Source organism: Carcharodon carcharias, chromosome 4, assembly GCF_017639515.1.
Source record: "Carcharodon carcharias isolate sCarCar2 chromosome 4, sCarCar2.pri, whole genome shotgun sequence".
NCBI lineage: Eukaryota > Metazoa > Chordata > Chondrichthyes > Lamniformes > Lamnidae > Carcharodon > Carcharodon carcharias.
Window position 1 is genome coordinate 190415296 of NC_054470.1, and position 19956 is coordinate 190435251.

Consider the following 19956-nt stretch of genomic DNA (forward strand, 5'->3'; position numbering starts at 1 on the left):
TCCAAGTCCAGCCCCAGTGAGTGATATGATCAAATGCACAGATGTAACCTTAAATACAAGTTAGATGCAGGCTAAAGCTCTCTTGCCACAGCCACAACATCAACAAAGCTTTCCAAACCATATAACTATATATAGCTAGCCATCTTTGCGGACACAGAGTGGCATCAGATTCATGGGAGTTTTGTATCATGGGAATGGGAAATAAAGATCTGTATTTCTGTGGTGCATTCCACTACTTCAAAGGTCTCAAAGCATTTTACAGCCAAAGAACTCCTGCAGTCATGTAGGAAATATGGCAGCCAATTTGCACACAGCAAGGGGAAACAAACAGCAATGAGATTATCTAGTTATCTGCTTTAATTTATTTTTAATTCTTTCATAAGGTGTGGGCATTGCTGGCAAGGCCAGCACTTGTTGCCCATCCCTAAATCAGTAAAAAGGTAGCTGTGAGCCATCTTCTTGAATCTCTGCAGTCCAACTGTGCAAGTACACTCGGTGCTGTTAGAAAGGGAGTTACAGGATTTTGACCCAGTGACAGTGAAGGAGCGAAGGTAGTTCCAATCAGGATGATGTTTGCCTTGGAGGGGAACTTGCAGGCTGTGCTATCCCAATGCGTCTGCTGTCCTTGTCCTTCTGAGTAGTACAGATTGTAAATTTGTAAGTTGCTGTCGAAGAAACCTTGGTGAGTTACATCTTGAATATGGTACACAGCGCCTCCACTGTATGACCATGGTGGAGGGAGTGAATGTTAAGTTGGTGGATGGGACGTCAATCAAGCAGACTACCCTGAGGAATTCCTGCAGTGATGTCCTCGGACTGAGATGATTGGCCTCCAAAAACCACAACCCTGCCGATTCCTACTGACTTCAATTTTGTTAGCACTCCTTGATACCACACACAGTCAAGTGGCGCCTTAATGTCAAAGGCAGCCATCTCACCTCACCTCAAGTTCAACTCTTTTGTCCATGTTGGACCATTGTTATAATGAGGTCAGAAGCTGATTAGCCCTGGCAGAATCCAAACAAGGTATGAACAGGTTATTGCTGAGTAAGTGCCACTCAATAGCACCGTCGATGACATCTTTGATCACTTTATTGATGATGGAGAGGAGGCTGATGGGATGGTAACTGGCTGAATTTGATTTGTCCTGCTTTGTGCATGGAACGTACTTGGGCAATTTCCCAAGTTGCCAGCTAGACACCAGTGTTGTAACTGTACTGAAACAACTTGGTTAGGGGTGCGAGTAGTTCTAAAGCACAAGTTTTCAGTACCATTGCCAGGATGCTGTCAAGCCTTTGCAGTGATCTTGCTGGAGGTATAAATATTGACCAGGATAACTCCCCTTATCTTCTTTAAAATAATACCTTGGGATCTTCTACAGCCACCTGGAGGAGGAAAATATCAGTTTACTATCTCAGCCAAAAGACTTCACTTCAGCTGGTGCAGTGCTCCTTCAGTACTTCACAGAAATATCAGCTTACATTTCTGTTCTCATGTCTCTGGAGTGGGACTTTAACCAACAACCATTTAACTCAAAGTTAAGAATGCTATCTACTGAATCACAGCTAACACGGTCCTCATTAGGTTGAGACTTCAGATATTTATTTAATTTAGGATCCTTATAGCCAGAGATGAAAGCATGGCCAATCAGTTGAGGCCACTTTCAAATCCAGGTCTATGAAATACAGTACGCTAATCCCACCTGCACTAATATCCCTGCTTCCCAATAATTTAAATAAAATAGGTAATTTTCCATCATCTCACTCCAGCTCATCTTGCCAGCAAACAACAATACTTCTCTCAAGTCAAAGTGCCCAGAACAACAACTGAGCAGTGTGAGGAGGGCCAAACCTATTACTTCCCAGTCTCTTTACATACATACGAATACGTGAATTAGGAGGAGCAGGTGACTCGGCCCCTCGAGCCTACTCCACTATTCAATAAGAACATGGCTGATCTGATTGTGGCCTCAATTCCACTTTCCTGCCTAGCCCTGATAAATTTTTGACAAACGAGGGAGTCAGAGGTTATCTAACTTAGCCTTAAAAATATTCAATGCCCCAACCTCCACCACTCTCTGGCGAAGAGAATTCCACAGACTAATGACCCTTAGAAAAAAATTTCTCCTCATCTCTGTCTTAAAAGGGAGGCCCTTTATTAATAAACTGTGCCTCCTAGTTCTAGTCTCTGCCACAGGTGAAAAAACCCTTTCAGCATCCTCCCTGTCAAATCCCCTCAGCATCTCAATAAGATCACCCCTCAATCTTCTAAACTCCAATGGATACAGGCTCAACCAGTCCAACCTTTCCTCATAAGATAACCCCTCCTTCCCAGGAATCAGTCAAGTAAACCTTCTCTGAATTGCTTCTAAAGCAATTGTGTCCTTTCTTAAATAAGGAAACCAAAACTACGCACAGTACTCTAGATGTGATCTCACCAATGCCCTGGACAACTGAAGTAAAACTTCCCTACTTTTATATTTCATTCCCCTTGCAATAGACAACAACATTCCACGTGTCTTCCTAATCACTTGCTGTACCTGCGTACTAACCTATTGTGATTCATGTACCAGGACAACCAGATTGTCTGCATCATAGATTTATTTCTTTCTTTCTCCTTCCTCTGGGTCAATCCATCAGTAAAACTTGCCCCTCAGACTGTCAGATAGCTACAAGTCAGAACCATTACAACAGAGGCGGACATTTGGTCCATGCTCTCTGTACAGCAATCCAGTCCGCCCCATTTCTCTACTCTATCCCTATAGCGCTGCAAATTTATTTCCCTCAAGTGTCTCTCCAATTTTGTTTTGACATCATTGATCATCTGTTTCACCACCTTATAGGCAGTGAATTCCAGGTTATTACCACTCAGTATAAAAAAGCTTCCTCCTCGCATCCCCCTTTCATTTCTTGCCCAAAACCTTAAATCTGTGTCTTGTTGGTGGTAGGGGGTTTGCCTTGAGAAAAAGGTGAAGATCCACCTTTTTACAGGCTGTGGTTGTAGCAGCAATTGAGCTTTAGAGAACAGACAATTAATCCACACATACCAACAGAAAAAAAACCCCAAACATTGAAAGGGGCCTTCCAGCTATCAAAACTCAGTCCAAGCTCCACGGCCGTCAGTGCTGCCTCGGAGTGCTCAAACCCAAAATTTCATCCTGCGACCCCACTGGGGTCCACAGTTTGGTCTACTTTATCCAAACCTGTCATAATCTCTATCAAACTCAAATTTCATAGCTATTTCAAACCCACTGTCACACTGCCCATAAATACAAATGGAGCCACAAAATTACTTGTCAATTCAGTTCATTCAAAAGTCAATTCACACAGTAATGTTTTGTGTTCCAGTATTTCTGAATACAGTGTTCTTCAAACTGCAATGCAGTCCCACATTCCTGTAATGCTTCAGAGGCTTGGACAGCCTATAGCAGACAGCTCAAAGCACTGGCGAAGTATCACTAGCGGTGCCTTCGCAAAATCCTCCAAATCTGATGGCAAGAAAGGCGGTCCAACCACAGCCTCCCCTCCTAAGCCAACTTGCCCACCATTGAGACACTGATTACTCAAAACTAGCTCCGCTGGGCAGAACATGTTGTTCGTTTGCCAGGCACCAGACTCTTGAAGCAACTACTCTATTCAGAACTTAGTTGCAGCAGAAAACTCCCAGGACAGCTGAAACGCTTTAGGGATGTCCTCAAAACATCCCCGTTGATTTATGGGAGCCCCTGGCTTGTGACCGACCAAAATGGAGAAGGTTCATTTGGGAAGGCACAGAGTACACCGAAAGAATACGTCTGGAACATGCAGAGGTAAAGTCAAGGCATCGGAGAGAGAGCACATAAACCATCAATCAACTCTTCCATTTGACCCTTAAAGCACTACCTGTCCTTCATGTGACAGAGCCTGTAGATCTTGCATCAGACTTATCAGCCATCGCAGAAGCCACTGAATTGGAGTGCAAGCAAGTCATCCTTGCTCTCGCGGAACAGCCAAAGAAGACTGCAGTCTCGGATTGCAGTTCAGAAAAACATGGCTGATTTGGAGAGGCATGGGGTGGAAATGTATTGTTTAACAACACTTCATTTAAGAAAATGAATACAGAGGAATGGTAAGTACTTGATTCCCAGGCTAAAAATTAGATTAAATTAGTCCAGGCAAGGGTAGTATTTAAGTCTTCAATGGAACCAATCATTCATGACCCAACTTTACTTCAAATTCAAAACGCTTGCAAGACCAATACTAATAATTCTAGTCATGATTCTCAGACCATCTCATGAAGGAAGCACCTAATTTTTCAATTTAGCATCTCAGGAGGCCGTTGAATGGATAGTCAAACTCAGCATCCCATTATAAGCTTTTTTCATCATATGCAAGTAGTAGTGGTACCAAACTCCACATTAGTTCCTTGGTATGAAAGTGTGTTGCAGGTCGATTTCTATTCAGTTCAATAAAAGTAGGACAAATCCGACCCGGTCAACTGCCACCCCATCAGTCTACTCTTGATCATTAGCACTTACTTAGAGGTAACCTGCACACTGAGGCTCGGTTTGAGTTCCCTCAGGGCCACTCGGTTCCTGACGTCATTGCAGCCTTGGTCCAAATATGGACAAAGGAGCCGAGCTAAAGAGATGAGGTGATAATGACTGCCCTTGACATCAAGGCCACAGTTAACCGAGTGTAAGATCAAGGAACCCTAGTAAAGGTGGAGTCAGTGGGAATCCACTGGATGGTGTTACTAGCACAAAGGGGGAGATGGTTGTAGTTGTTGGAGGTCAATCATCTCAATCCCAGGACATCACTGTAGGAGCTCTTCAGGTAGTGTCCTAGGCCCAGTCATCTTCAGCTGTTTCATCAACGTCCATGTCCAAATGCAGCAATACCTGGACAATATCCAGGCTTGGGCTGACAAGTGGCGAGTAACAATTGCCACACAAGTGCCAGGCAATGAACATCTCCAACAAGGCAAAATCTAACCATCTTCCCATGACATTCAACAGCATTACCATCACTGAATCCCCCACTATCAACATCCTGGGGGACTTATCATTGACCAGAATCTGAACTGGACTAGCCATATAAATACTGAGGCTGCAAGAGCAGGTCAGAGGCTAGAAATCGTGCAGCGAGTAACTCACCTCCTGACTCCCCAAAGCCTGTCCACAAGTCAGGAGCATGATGGAATACTCTCCACTTGCCTGGATGAACGCAGCTTCAACAACACTCAAGAGGCTTGACACTGACCAGGGCAAAGCAACACGCTTGATTGGCAGCCTACCCACCACCTTAAACATTTACTCCCTCCACCTCCAACGCACAGTGGCAGCAATGTTTACCATGTACAAGGCTCCTTCAACAGCACTATCCAAGCCTGCGACCTCTGTCACCTAGAAGGGAAAGGGCAGAAGACACATGGGAACACCACCACCTGCAAGCTCCCCTCGAAGCCACACATCATCCTGACTTAGAACTATTTCACTGTTCCTTCAATGTCGCTGGGTAAAATTCCTGGAACACCCTCCCTAACAGTTCTGTGGATGCTCCTACACCACATGGGATGCAGCAGTTCAAGAAGGCTGCTCACAACAACCTTATCAAGGACAATTCGGGATGGGCAACAAATGCTAGCCTTGCAAGAGACATCCACACCCCATGAAGGAATCAATTTTAAAAATTGCTGCCTCTACCACAGCTCCATAAGCAGGGAACATGACACAACTTTCCACGAGCAAGGACAATCGCTGCTCTTAACGGACATTCCTCTCAAGGTGTTATGCCATGAAGCAGCTAAAGCACCCCAAAATAGCAAACAGGCCTCAAGAGCTCACATATGTACAGCAGTTTTAACATAGTAAAACATCCCCAGAAAGTCAACAAATTTTTCACCAAGCCACATTACAAAAGGTGACCCATAGCTCAGAGTAAGTTTATAGAAGTTTTTTTTTAAAAAGGAGTGTGTTTTGGGAGCGGAATCCCAAAGGTTAGGGTGTAGATTGCTTCACCATTGTCATCCGTGCCTCAAGCTATGAAAATTCGGGATACTCGAGACCAAAATCGGAGAATTGCAGAGGGCTATAAAGCTGGAGGAGGTTACAGAGATCGAGAGCGCGAGGCCATGAAGGGATTTGAAAATAAGGATGAAAGTTTTAAAACTGAGGCATTGTCAGACTGAAGTCGATGAAGATCACTGAGCACAGGAGTGATAGTTGAAGCAGACCTGGTGCAAGTCAGGACACATGCAGCAGAGCTTTCAATGAGCTCAAGCGTACAAGGTGAAACCAGCCAGGAGAGCATTGGAATAACCAAGCCTAGAAGAAACAATAGCTTGGATGAGAGTTTCAGCAAATGAACTGAGCTTCCTGTCAAAGGATTAACACTGACAGCAGTCAGAGTGAGATCAGAGCTTAGACCACACGCACAGTCTCAGCTGAGTAAGGCTACATGGTCTAGCACAGCCACAGCAGAAGGAATTAGACGGGAAAATCAAGGACAAGTATATTTTATTAAAAGCAGTTGAGAAATGCAAGAGACAGTACAGTTTGAATTTTGATTTTAAAAATTTGAGACCATGAATGAATGGAATGCAATGATTTCTCCCTTCCAGTTTCTCCATTTTGTTCAATCCTACAACCTAAAACACAACTTTCCTTTATGCACCTGTAAGAGAGACAATGTTAACATTGAAACTACTGGGCTACCATTAAAATCCTCACTGATGTCCTTTTGGAAAGGCAACTTGCCCCTTTTCCTTGGTCTGATCTATATTTGTTTTCAGGCCACAGCAACGTGGTAGACTCTTTCCTGCCCTCTGTTACTGCCCAACAAGACACACAATTGCACGCTCGCACTTAGGGAGTTCCTTCACCACACAAGCTAGTTCATGATGGCAGCGCACCACCAACTTCACAAGGGCGATTAGGGATGTTAATGCAATGCCCATATCCCTGGAGAAGGAACTACTAGCATTGGAGGCATTTCAGAGAAGATTCAGCAGGCTGATCCCTGGGACGAAGGGGCTGTCATATGAGGAGATGTTGAACGGGTTGGGCCTGTATCCATTGGAGTTTAAAAGAATGAGAGGTGATCTTATTGAAACATAAGATTCTGAGGGGGCTTGACAGGGCTAGATGCTTAGAGGGTGTGTCCTCTCGTGGAGAAATCTGGAACTAGAGGACAAAGTTTTAAAATAAGGAGGCCCGCATTTAGGATGAAGATGAGATGGAATGTCATCTCTCAGGAAGTCACCAATCTTTGGAATTCTCTTCCCCAGGAAGCAGTAGGTGCTGGGTCATTGAATATATTCAAGGCTGTGTTAAACAGATCTTTGAACAGCAAGGGAGTCAAGCAGCAAGTGAAGGTAAGGCCACAATCAGATCAGCTGTGATCTTATTGACTGGCAGAGCAGGTTTGAGGGGCCAAATGATCTACCCCTGTTCTTATTTTTATTCTTTCATAGGACGTGAGCATTGCTGGCTAGGCCAGCATTTAATGCACGGCCTTAATTGCCCTCGAGAAGGTGGTGGTGAGTCACCTCCTTGAACCGTTGCAGTCCATCTGGTATGTTCTTATATAGAATGAATAAATGAAAAATACATGGCAGCTCTAAAAGTGCAAGCAGGGTATAGGGAAGGAGCAATAAAGTTGGCTGTGCTTCAGGATTCAGGTTGCACATTTCTCACTAATCAAATCCCCAACTTAGCTATTCAGAACATTTGTTAACCTACAAATGTAACTGAAGTCCAATATTAAGTTAATGTTACAGGGCTTGCATATGGAATCTGTTGCAGGGCACAATGATTTTTCATTTCTATCCTGTGAAATGGAAGCGATTTTCATATAAACATGCAAATTAAGAGGAGAAGGCCTTTCAGCCTCTCGGGGCCGCTCCACCATTTGATAAGATCATGGTTGATCTAACTGTGGCCTCTACTTTTCCATCTACCCCCCAATTCAAACACACAAATTACAAAGGAACATAGGACTTAGGGACAAGAATAGGCCATGAGAATTCACTCTCATTACTGTCCCACACATTGGCCAATTTTACTTTCCCCAAAATATTACCCTCCAGTTAAGCTGAAACAAAGAATTTCACAAAATAACATCAACTCAATATCTTCTGAAGTACCCAGCAGTAGAATGTGCCATAAGCTCAGATGTGAATATTGTCCCTAATCAGAATCAATGACTAAATCTAAACCACAATATATAATTATTTCTTTCATATTTAATTAAGGGCCAATTCCAGGTAACAAAAATGCATGCATTAAATGAGTTCAGTTCATTTCTATAAGAAATACCACATTATTGTTCTCCAAGAAACAAGAGCAGTGCCATTTCACAATTGCATGCCCTGGCAGTGAGATTTGCAGAACTGCATCAAAGTGAACAGAAATGCCAGTGCAGGTCAGTTGACCCACGGTACCAGTTCCAATGTCGACTCATCACTGTAGTCTTCAATTCTAATCCTGTTTCTCTGTACTTCCCCTTTGATATGCTTCAAATATTTATCTCTCTCAGTCTTCAATGTAAGCGAATCAGCTTCATTAACCAATTGTGATGCTATATCCCAATAATTCTTAGCATGGACACATTTCTCCTGATTGGAAAGTCTAGAACTAGTGGTCATAGGCTTAGGGTAAGGGGTTGGAAAGAATGGCTTGCATTTATCTCGTGCCTTTCACCACAGGTCGTCCCAAAGAACTTAACAGCCAATTGGGTACTTTAGAAATGTGGAAACTGTTTTAAAAAGGAATGATTTCTTCACTCTGAGGCTGGCAAATCTTTGGAGTTCTCTACTGCAGAGGGCTGAGGATGCTCATTGAGTATTTTCAATACTGAGATCAATAGGGTTTTGGGCACTCAGGGAATCAATGGATCTAGGGATAGTGCAGGAAAGTGATGTTGAGGTAGATCATCAGCCATGAACTTAGTGAACAGCAGCACAGGGTTGATGGGCCATATGGCCTACTCCTGAATAGGAAGCAGAGTAGGGATAAACAGGGCATTTTCAGTTTGACAAGCTGTAACCTGTGGAGTGCCACAAGGATCAGTGCTGGGGCTCAGCTATATACAATCTATATTAATGGCTTAATGACTTTTACAATATTACTCTATCAAAGTTTGCTGACAATACAAAGCTAGGTGGGAATGCAAGCTGTGAGGAGGACACGAAGAGGCGGCAAAAGGATATAAATTTGTGAGTGGGTAACAAGGTAGAAAATAGAATATAATGTGGGGAAGTGGAAGGTGATTCATTTTCATCTTAACAATTTTTTTTTAAAAGTGTGAAACTTGTAATTATTTTTTTTAACAAAAACAGAAAAAGCTGGAAAAACTCAGCAGGTCTGTGGAAAGACAATTAACATTTCGAGTCCGTATGACTTTTTTTTATTTGTTCAAGCTAGGCCAACATCCCTAACTGCCCTTGTTCAGAGGGCATTTTTTGTGAGTCAACCACATTGCTGTGGATCTGGAGTCACAAGTAGACCAGACCAGGTAAGGACGGCAGATTTCCTTCCGTAAAGGAACTTAGTAAACTAGGTGGGTTTTTACAACAATTGGCAATGGTTTCATGGTCATCATCAGACTTTTATTGAGTTCAAATTCCACCATCTGCCATGGTGGGATTCGAACACAAGTCTCCAGAGTATTACCCTCGGTCTCTGGATCACCAGTCCAGTAACAATACCACCATGCCACCACCTTCGTTGAGGAGGATGGAGGAAATTAGGTGTACTCCTACAAGGAACAGGAAATTAGCATGCAAGTACAGCAAACAATCTTGAAGGCAAATGGCTTTTATTGCAGGAAGGTTGGAATACAAGCATAAAGAAGTCTGGCTGCAAATGTGGGAACATACTTGAAATACTCTGAGCAGCTTCCGCTTCCATGTTTAAAGAACAACATACTTATATTGATCCTCAGGATGAGAGAGGCTGAGTAAATTAGGTCTATATTCTCTGGAGTCAAGAAGAATGAGAGGTGATCTCATTGAAACATACAAAATGGTGAAGGGGTAGACACAGAGGTTGTTTCCCCAGGCTGGGAATATAGAACATGGAGGCACAGTCTCAGGATAAGAGGGCAATCATTTAGGACTCAAGATGAGAAGAAATTTCTTCACTCAAAGGGTTGTGAATCTTTCGAATTCTCCACCCCACAGTATTGTGGATGCTCCATCATGGAATATATTTAAGGATGAGATGGACAGATTTTTGGTTATTCAGGGAATCAATGAATACAGGAAACTGATGGGAAAGTGGACTTGAAGCCGAAGGTCTGCCATGATCATATTAAGGAGTATAGTCTGATCCTGCTCCTCTTACGTTCTTGTGTTCTCCTGCTCCTAATGCTTATTTTATGTTCTTATTTCTTCTAACCTTCCCTTTGTTTCCATACTATATTTGGGGTTTTATGCCATTTTGCAACTGAAACACCAGTAAAAACTAACTTTCATTCTTTTCTCAAACCCCCCTCATAATTTAACGCTTCTCCCCACCACTTCCACAATTTCCTCAGCTTCAGTGAATTCAATCCTAAATTTTCTAGTGTTATTCTAGCGAATCTAAATTGCACATTTGCCATGGCCCCTATACAGAAGTACCCAAAACTTCGCATGGTACTGCAATGGTACTGGAATTAAGTTATTTCAAATGATGTACACAGCATTTTATGGTAAATGGACTGGATTCTTCTGTTGAACTAACTTTGTTAGTGTGATTGGAAATTTGAAGTGTGGCAAGAATTGAAATATTCAATTCAAACAGAGGGCAAAAGCTGTTGTTGTTGAATTGCCTTTCCCAGCAAACTAATTATATTGTTCAGAAAACTCTACAGAATCCATCAGTAATGATAGAACTACCAATTCAAAATATCTAAGTGCTTCTGTTGACATTGATGCTCAAATCAGTGTTGTAAAATTGCAGGTACTCGCATCCAAAAGTCATCTTTCACAACATAACAGGATAAGTCATTCGGCCCCTCGAGCCTGCTCCTCCCATGAAGTCGATTATGGCTGACTCTACCAATTAAAGTTTCAAATGCACACATTAAAGTGCTGAGCATCAGAGTCATCGAAAAATTAATGAGGCACACACTTAGATTGACAGTGGACATTCTTGAAAATGATACTTGCTGACAATAATCTTTAAAATCAGCTTTAGAGTTTTGAATGAATTATTCTGAAGATTCTTTTCTAATTTTGAAAGATTCCTGGATTCAGAATATAAATCTTAAAATAACCAGTCAACAAAAGTAATTTCAATTACCCACACTGTGCACAATCAACATGAAATGGTTATTACATATAACCAGTCACAAGAAGGAACACATCCTACACAACAGAATTTCTGGTAACATATAGGAGTACAGTAATTGATTTGATCCCTGATCAAAATTGTCAATCTTTCAATCAATGAAAAGCAAATGGAAAGTTATCTTTCATGGTTTATGTTGCCCCCACTCAACATGTTAAAATCTCTGATTTTATTGTACACCTGCAAAGAACTCACCCAGCTTGCAGAAGGAACACAAGTCTTTAAAACGATAGCATTTGTTGCTTTACATCACACACTAGTTTCTAATCATCCATGTGCTCAAATCACATCTGGTACAGCACTGATATACTTATACACAATATGCAGAGATATTTAATTACCCAAATTTCTCAAAATTAAATGTCTCAATGACCAAGATTAGGAAATTCATAACAACAGGTTTAAATAGAATTAACAAAGGAAGTTAATGACAAAAGATAGGTTTTCAAAGCTCATCTAACTTTTCAGAAATTATTAGGGTCCAAAGAGTGAAATTAAACCAAATTCTGTTTTGGTTGTTTTATAACCTGTCCTATTGTGACTTAAGCTGCAGTACATTTATATGTCTGAACTACCATATGTAAATTTGTGATACTTAAACTGAAGCTCGAGACTTCTCCATCTCAAAGGACACCTGCTTCCACCTCCATATCACCTGTCTCTGCTCAGCCCATCTGCTGCTGAAACCCTTGATTGTCTTTGCTACTATCAGACTTGACTAGCCCAATGCTCTCCAGACCAACCTTGCAACTTCCATGTTACATCAACTTGAGCTGATCCAAAATCCTGCAGCCCATATCCTAGCTCCAAGCTCTATTCACCCATTACCCCTGCGCTTGCTGACCTACATTGATTCCCAGCTTAGATTTTAAATTATGCTTCTGTTCAAATCCCAAGACAGCATTCCATCACCACACCACCTCCTATCCCACCACCCCAAGCTCTGAAATTCCCTCTGCTTCTTTCTTCTCCTTAAAGATCCTCACCAAAACATACCTTTGACCAAGCTTTTAACCACCCTTCCAAATACCATCCCCAACCCCCACCAGACTCAATGTGAACTTTGTCTATTAGAGTCCATTTTCCTGTGCTATAGGCGCTAAATAAATGCAAATTGTTGCTCCAAAAAGCACCCGATTTTGCTTGCAACTGATGTAGGGCACAAAGTTTCAAGAGCTGAATAATTTATTTTTTTTAAACACCAACCGTCTCTCTTTACTTCTAAGATCACAGCACACTGGATTGCTTATTTCAAACCAGAAAATCAAACAACAGCTTTCCTCAAGATCAAAATTGTACACCAGAAGTCAACTTTGCGTATGAAACCTGAGTTCCCATAAGAAAGGGTTACCTTCTGCCAAGGTCTCTGGTCAAGTTCAAAGTAAACACATGAATTTGTTTTACTGCCAGACAGTGAACACTTGAATCAGTTTGTAAATTTGATTGACAAAGACGTTTTTACAACCCATTCCATTGGTGAGGGTCTATTGCCAGTTGTCCTAGTATAATATTTCTTTGCAAAAATCTTACTTAAATTTTATATTCTGCAATCAGAAACGCCAAATCTGACAATTATTTTTCATCCAAACAGCAATGAAACGTCATAAGAATTCCTGAGAGAGTATACCGCAGTTATGTTAAATATTCTTCTAAAATGTAATTCCCTATCCAGTACTGCACACACTACCATTAACAGAGAAAAATAAACACACCTGAAATACAGATAAGATAATAGAAAGTGCATAAATCCAGATATGCCACCCTCCTGGCATGTAAAAATATGCAGGTAAACTTCAAAAATAATGAAGGTGCACAAATTAAAGCCAGATGAAATTCATGAGATGATCAGACGCACCTCTTTAAAAACTTGGGAGTGGAAAATTCATTTAACATACTCCATGTAAATATAGGACAGGCTACTTTTTGTGTGCGAGAAAAGAAAGGGGAAAAATATGTTAAAGATACACTCAAGCTTGGATTACATAGAGGTAATGCGACTCTTTGGGAGTAGGTATGGGGGTGGGGGGGGGGGAGAGAGGGTGGGCGTGGAGTTGATTATTTTAAATGGTAGAGGGGCTTTTTTAGATTGGGAGCTGCAGGGTTTAAGAGTTGCAGGTAGCAAGGGCCTAAGGACCAAGGCTGAATTTACAACGCCCTTTACATGTCCCTCTCTGACACACCGGCTAATTTTTGTTGTGTGTGTGTGTGTGTGTGTGTGTGTGTCTGTGTTATTTTTCTCCCTCTGGGCCTTACACACACACACACATATATATATATATATATATATACACACTCACACATACACACACACATATATATATATATATATGTATATAAATATATGTAATGTAAGAGGCTGCATGCCTCCCTGGTTTACCTCCCCGTGTAAGGTGCCGTTGGTCCCGCCGCCGCCTCCTCCGCCGCCGCTGCTGCTCCCATTGCTGGACGAGGGCGTCAGGGTTTTTTGTTGACGGCTCACTGTCTTGCCACCGCCCCGCTTATTTTTCCTCCTCTTCGCCCGTTTGGCGTCGGCCGGGCTCATTGCGACTGTGGGCCGGGGGGAGGGATGATGATGATGATGATGATGATGGCTCGATCTGGCCCAGGGAAGGAGCAGGCTGTCCGGGGGAGCTGGGGGAAGGGAGGGCCGGTGTGGGGTTGGGGGGGGGGGGGGGGCGGATGGTGGTTAGAGGAGGGGGAGAGAGAGAGAATCGTCTCCTCTCCTTTTTGGCTCTTCTTTCCTCCCCACCCTCTCTCTCTCTCTCTCTCTCTGTTTTTTACGCTCCCTCTCCTCCCCGATTATATTGTTCGGAGGGGTTTTATTTTGTTTGTTTATTTTTTTTCTTTCTTTCTCTTCCTTCCTTTCTTTCTCTCTCTCTCTCTCTCTCTCTCTCCCTCCCTCCCCCCAAACCCCCGCCGATGGAAGCAGGGACAAGCTGTGAGAGCCGCGCTCTTTGCTCCGGGTTCGGGCTCCGCTCCCAGCGCCTCTGACAGGATCCGAACCGATTCCAATATGGCGGCGAGTGCAGGGCCCTATCCCGGCAGCCACCGCGCCGGCTCACCGCGCCTGCGCCGCCCGCCGCCGCACTGCATCCTGGTCATTGTAGTTCCTCACTCCCCACCAGCACCATCACCCCCCCCCCCCCCACCCCACCCTCAGCCTTCCAGTCCCTTCCTCTTTTTGGGTCTTTTAGTCTTTTTCTTCTTAAACCTTTCAAATTTTCCCCCTTTAGGTCCCTTAGTCTTTACTTCTTCTTAAACCTGTCCATCCTTTCTCCCTTTGTGTATCCCTTCCTTCTTAAACCTTTCAATTTTCCCCCTCGAGGTCCCTTGGTCCTTCCTTCTTCTGAAGCATTTCAATCTTTTCCCCATCCAGGTCTCTTAATCTTTCCTTCTTAAGCCTTTCAACCTTAAATTTTCCCTCTTTAGGCCTCTTAGTTTTCATAACCTTTTCAATCTCCCCTTCTCTTACATTTTTCTTCCCTTAACCCTCTGAATATTTGCTTTTCCTCTTCTCCCTCAGCCTCTTAATGTCTCCATCCCCAGGTAGGCCTCTTCTTTTCTTGCTTCTAGGTCTCAGTTCTTTCTTTTCGCCCCTGAATCTCTTGGTCTCTTTCCCACCCCTGATTCTTTTCTCACTCTAGCTCTCACTTTGCCCCAAATTCCTTCTTTTCTCCCCAGCCCTCTTATACGTTATATATTTCTTTCTTCAATTTTATTCTTTGAATTATGAAAGCTATTTTGATGAAGTAAATAAGAATTTTTTTTCCCAACTGACAGTAGAGTTGGTAACTAGAGGATATAAATTTAAGGTGTTTGGCAAAAAGAACAGAGTGGAGATGAGGACATTTTTTTACACAGAGTTGTGATCTGGAATGTGCTTCCTGAAAGAGTGGAAGAAGCAGATTCATTAATAACTTTTTAAAGGGAATTGAATAAATACTTGAAGTGGAATAAGGTTGCAACATTATGAGGAAAGATCAGGAGGTTGGGACTAATTAGATAGCTCTTTACAAAGCATGTGTTGTCTGTGCTGTGCCTATTTTTTCATAAACCCCACCCTACCCATCAATTCTGGTCATTGTAGTCCTTTGTTTGCCTTACTTTCCCCCTTTTCCTGACATAAATCTCCTGTTTTTTTCTCTCTCTTTACTTTTCCTTATTCCCCACCCTATCCTGGAGGCATTGACTATCATTCTGCTTGCCCAGCAGGCTCATATTCGTGTGTGAGACCCCAAACTGATGAGCATCGGGGTGATGTTTGGTCCAAGAGGGGAAGATAAGCCAAAGGGATGGTATCAGTCCTGTACACGCGCCCAACTAGAGAGTAATCAGGAGCGGAAATCCTGGTTGATTTTATCCCTTTCTGGTCCAGGGAGCTTGAGGCAATTGGACCTCCCCCCCCTCCTCCCCTCGCCCACCTGCAATTCTAAAGCAAATAACTCAGGTTAAGAGTATTGTTTTTATATACATATACAAATAAACATTTTCTGCCATCTTTCTCTTATTTCCACCTTTTCCTATTTCCATTACCAGCCCCCCCCCGCCACTTCCTCCAGTGCTTTTATGTCTTTGGCAGGTGCAATGGGAATAGTGAACTACATTCCCACAGTGCCATGGGGCCAACAATCCATAAGAAGACAGTGACTGTGATCGTGCATACAGAGCGCAATGGGAGTTGTAGTTTTGAGTGTTATTATGGGTATTGCATTGCTTGTATTGCACTTACATACATGTAGTGTAGCATTCTAGCCTATATTTTAATTACATTTTCACCTACGATCATGTAAGGCAGACAGGTAAAATGCAATGTGATGGTGAAATTCAGATGCTGTTTTCTGATTGAAATCTGTATTTTAGATTGGCAAGGGTGCAATTTGTAAATTACAGCAAATTTTTACATAAGCAACAAATTCACTGTCAAGTAAGAACAAGACAAAACCTCTAAGACAGGAAAGGGCTCAGTGAAGATTACCTCCCAAGAACTCCAAATCACGACCCTCAGCACAGAAAGTAAACAATTTCAACAAAATGTTCAAAAAACTCTAAAACCAAAATGACTTAACCAAAACATAAGCTTTGAATTTGTCGCATCAGAAATTATATACAGTGCCGTCATCACAAGACATCCTTTATTTTTCATTAACCAGATCCTTTTTTTCTCCAGTCTCCAAAGAGATGGAAAGTTCTTTATCTGGTTTATGAGGTAAAATTTATGACAGTTGTGAAACTCGTGCTGTTGAATGACCCCGAGGTCAAATTATGAGCTCACCAAATAGACTTCCAGATGATAAAACCAGCATACGATCAGGGTAAGTATTGTACATGGTAAAGCTGTAGATAAAAACAAAAAACTGTGGATGCTGGAAATCCAAAACAAAAACAGAAACAGAAATACTTGGAAAAACTCAGCAGGTCTGGCAGCATCGGCGGAGAAGAGCACAGTTGACGTTTCGAGTCCTCATGACCCTTCAACAGAACGAAGTAAAAATAGGAAAGGGCTGAAATATAAGCTGGTTTAAGCGGGGGTGGGGGGGGGGGGGGGACAAGCAGCAAGTGATAGGTGGAGTTAACCAAAAGCTGTCACAGACAAAAGAACAAAGAGGTGTTGAAGGTGGTGATATTATCTAAAGTAATGTGCTAATTAAGAGTAGAAGACAGGACAGATAGGGTACAAATAGCTCTAGTGGGGATGGGGAACACTAAAAGGTAGAAATAAACAATGGGTATTGAGGGAAGTGCAATACATTTAAAAATAATGGAAATAGGTGGGAAAAGAAAAATCCATATAAATTATTGGAAAAAACAGAAAGGAGGGAGAAGGAACTGGAAGAGGGTGGGGATGGAAGAGACAGTTCAAGATCTAAAATTGTTGAACTCAATATTCAGTCCAGAAGGCTGTAAAGTGCCTAGTCAGAAGATGAGGTGCTGTTCCTCCAGTTTGCATCGAGCTTCACTGGAACAATGTAGCAAGCCAAGGGCAGACATGTGGACAAGAGAGCAGGGTGGAGTGTTGAAATGGCAAGCGACAGGGAGGTCTGGGTCATGCTTGCGGACAGACCAAAGGTGTTCTGCAAAGCGGTCACCCAGTCTGCGTTTGGTCTCTCCAATGTAGAGGAAACCGCATTGGGAGCAATGAATGCAGTAGTCTAAGTTGAGGGAAGTGCAAGTGAAATGTTGCTTCACTTGAAAGGAGTGTTTGGGCCCTTGGACGGTGAGGAGAGAGGAAGCCCTCACGTCTTCTCCTCCCTCCCAGAAACATGATAGGGTCCCCCTTGTCTTCACTTATCACCCCACCAGTCTCCGCATTCAAAGGATCATCCTCCACCATTTCCACCAACTCCAGCATGATGCCACCACCAAACATATCTTCCCTTCACCCCACCTGGCGGCATTCCGTAGGGATCGTTCCCTCCGTGACACCCTGGTCCCTCCTCCATCACCCCCTACTCCTCAACCCCCTCCCACGGCACCTCCCCATGCAAATGTAGAAGATGCAATACCTGCCCCTTCACTTCCTCTCTCCTCACCATCCAAGGGCCCAAACACTCCTTTCAAGTGAAGCAGCATTTCATTTTCACTTCCCTCAACTTAGTCTACTGCATTTGTTACTTCCAATGCGGTTTCCTCTACATTGGAGAGACCAAACGCAGACTGGGTGACCGCTTTGCAGAACACCTTCGGTCTGTCCACAAGCATGACCCAGACCTCCCTGTCGCTTGCCATTTCAACACTCCACCCTGCTCTCTTGCCCACATGTCTGTCCTTGGCTTGCTGCATTGTTCCAGTGAAGCTCAACGCAAACTGGAGGAACAGCACCTCAACTTTCGGCTAGGCACTCTACAGCCTTCTAGACTGAATATTGAGTTCAACAATTTTAGATCTTGAACTCTCTCCTCCATCCCCACCCCCTTCCTGTTTCTAACCCCTCCTTTTTGCTTTTTCCAATAATTTATATAGATTTTTCTTTTCCCACCTATTTCCATTATTTTTAAATGTAAATTTTTGAACCCATTGTTTATTTCTACCTTTTAGTATTTCCCCCAGCCCCACTAGAGCTATCTGTACCTTATCTATCCTGTCTTTTACTCTTAATTAGCACATTCCTGTAGATAATATCACCACCTTCAACACCTCTTTGTTCTTTTGTCTGTGACAGCTTTTGGTTATCTCCACCTATCACTGGCTGCTTGTCCCAACAACCCCCCCCCCCCCCCCACCCCACCCCTTAAACCAGCTTATATTCCACCCCTTTCCTATTCCACCCCTGGCTTGGAGGAAATGGTAGAGTGGGGTATATGCCAGTCCATCAAGTTACAGATTGTGTTCAAGTACAATTCTGCTGCTGCTGATGGCCCACATTGCAACATAGATGCCCAAACTTCAGTTGCTAGATCTGTTCAAATTCTATCCCACTTAATACGGTAGTCGCACACTACATGATGGAAGGTATCCTCAATGCAAAGGCGGGACTTCATCTCCACGACGACTGTGCGGTAGTCACTCCTACCAATACTGTCATGGACAGATGCATCTGCGGCGGGCACGTTGGTGAGGATGAGGTCAAGTATGTTTTTCCCTCTTGTTGGTTCCCTCACCACCTGCCACAGACCCAGTCTAGAGCTATATCCTTTAGGACTCAGCCAGCTTGGTCAGTAGTGGCACTACCGAGCCACTGTTGATGATGGACATTGGAGTTCCCCACCCAGAGTACATTCTGTGTCCTTGCCACCTTCAGTGCTTCCTCCTCGTGGTGTTCAGCATGGAGGAGCACTGATTCATCAGCTGCAGAAGGGCAGTATGTGGTAATCAGCAAGAAGTTTCCTTGCCCATGTTTGACCTGATGCCATAAGACTCCATGGGGTTCGGAGTCGATGTTGAGGACTCCCAGGGCAACTCCCTCCTGACTGTATACCACTGTGCCGCCATCTCTGCTGGGTCTGTCCTGCCAGTAGGACAAAACATACCCAGCGATGGTGAGCATGGTGCCTGGGACATTATCTGTAAGATATGGTTCCATAAGAATGATTATGTCAGGCTGTTGCTCAGGGTAGTGTCCCAGGCCCAACCATTTTCAACTGCTGCACCAATGACCTTCCTTCCATCATAAGGTTAGATGTGGGGATGTTTACTGGTTATTGCACAATGTTCAGCACCATTCACAACTCCTTAGATCTGAAGCCATCCATGTCCAAATGCAGCAAGACCTGGGCGATATCCTGACCTGGACTGACAAGTGGCAAGTAATAATCACACCACACAAGTGCCAAGCACTACCATCTCCAACAAGAGAGAGTCTAACCATCGCCCCTTGACATTCAATGGCATTACCATCGTTGAATCCCCCACGATCAACATACTGGGGGTTTCCATTGACCAGAAACTGAACTGGATTAGCCGTATAAATACTGTGGCTACAAGAGCAGATCAGAGGCTAGGAATCCTGCAGTGAGTAACTCACCTCCTGACTCCCCAAAGCCTGTCCACCATCTACAAGGCACAAGTCAGGAGTGTGATGGAATACTCTCCACTTGCCTGGATGAGTGCAGCTCCCACAACACTAAAGAAGCTTGACACCATCCAGGACAAAGCAGCTCACTTGATTGGCACCACATCCACAAATATTTACTCCCTCCACCACC

General features: G+C 43.3%; 1 protein-coding gene across 1 annotated transcript in view; it reads right to left on the reverse strand.

Annotated features, from left to right (window-relative positions):
* Positions 1-13965, reverse strand: part of fam193a (family with sequence similarity 193 member A) — a 241280-nt gene extending 227315 nt beyond the window's left edge. Inside the window, exon 1 of the mRNA XM_041186547.1 lies at positions 13692-13965. Coding sequence (XP_041042481.1) covers positions 13692-13856 — 165 coding nt within the window. The 5' untranslated portion in view covers positions 13857-13965. The remainder of the gene's footprint in view (positions 1-13691) is intronic.
* Between the last annotated feature and the right edge of the window lie 5991 nt (positions 13966-19956).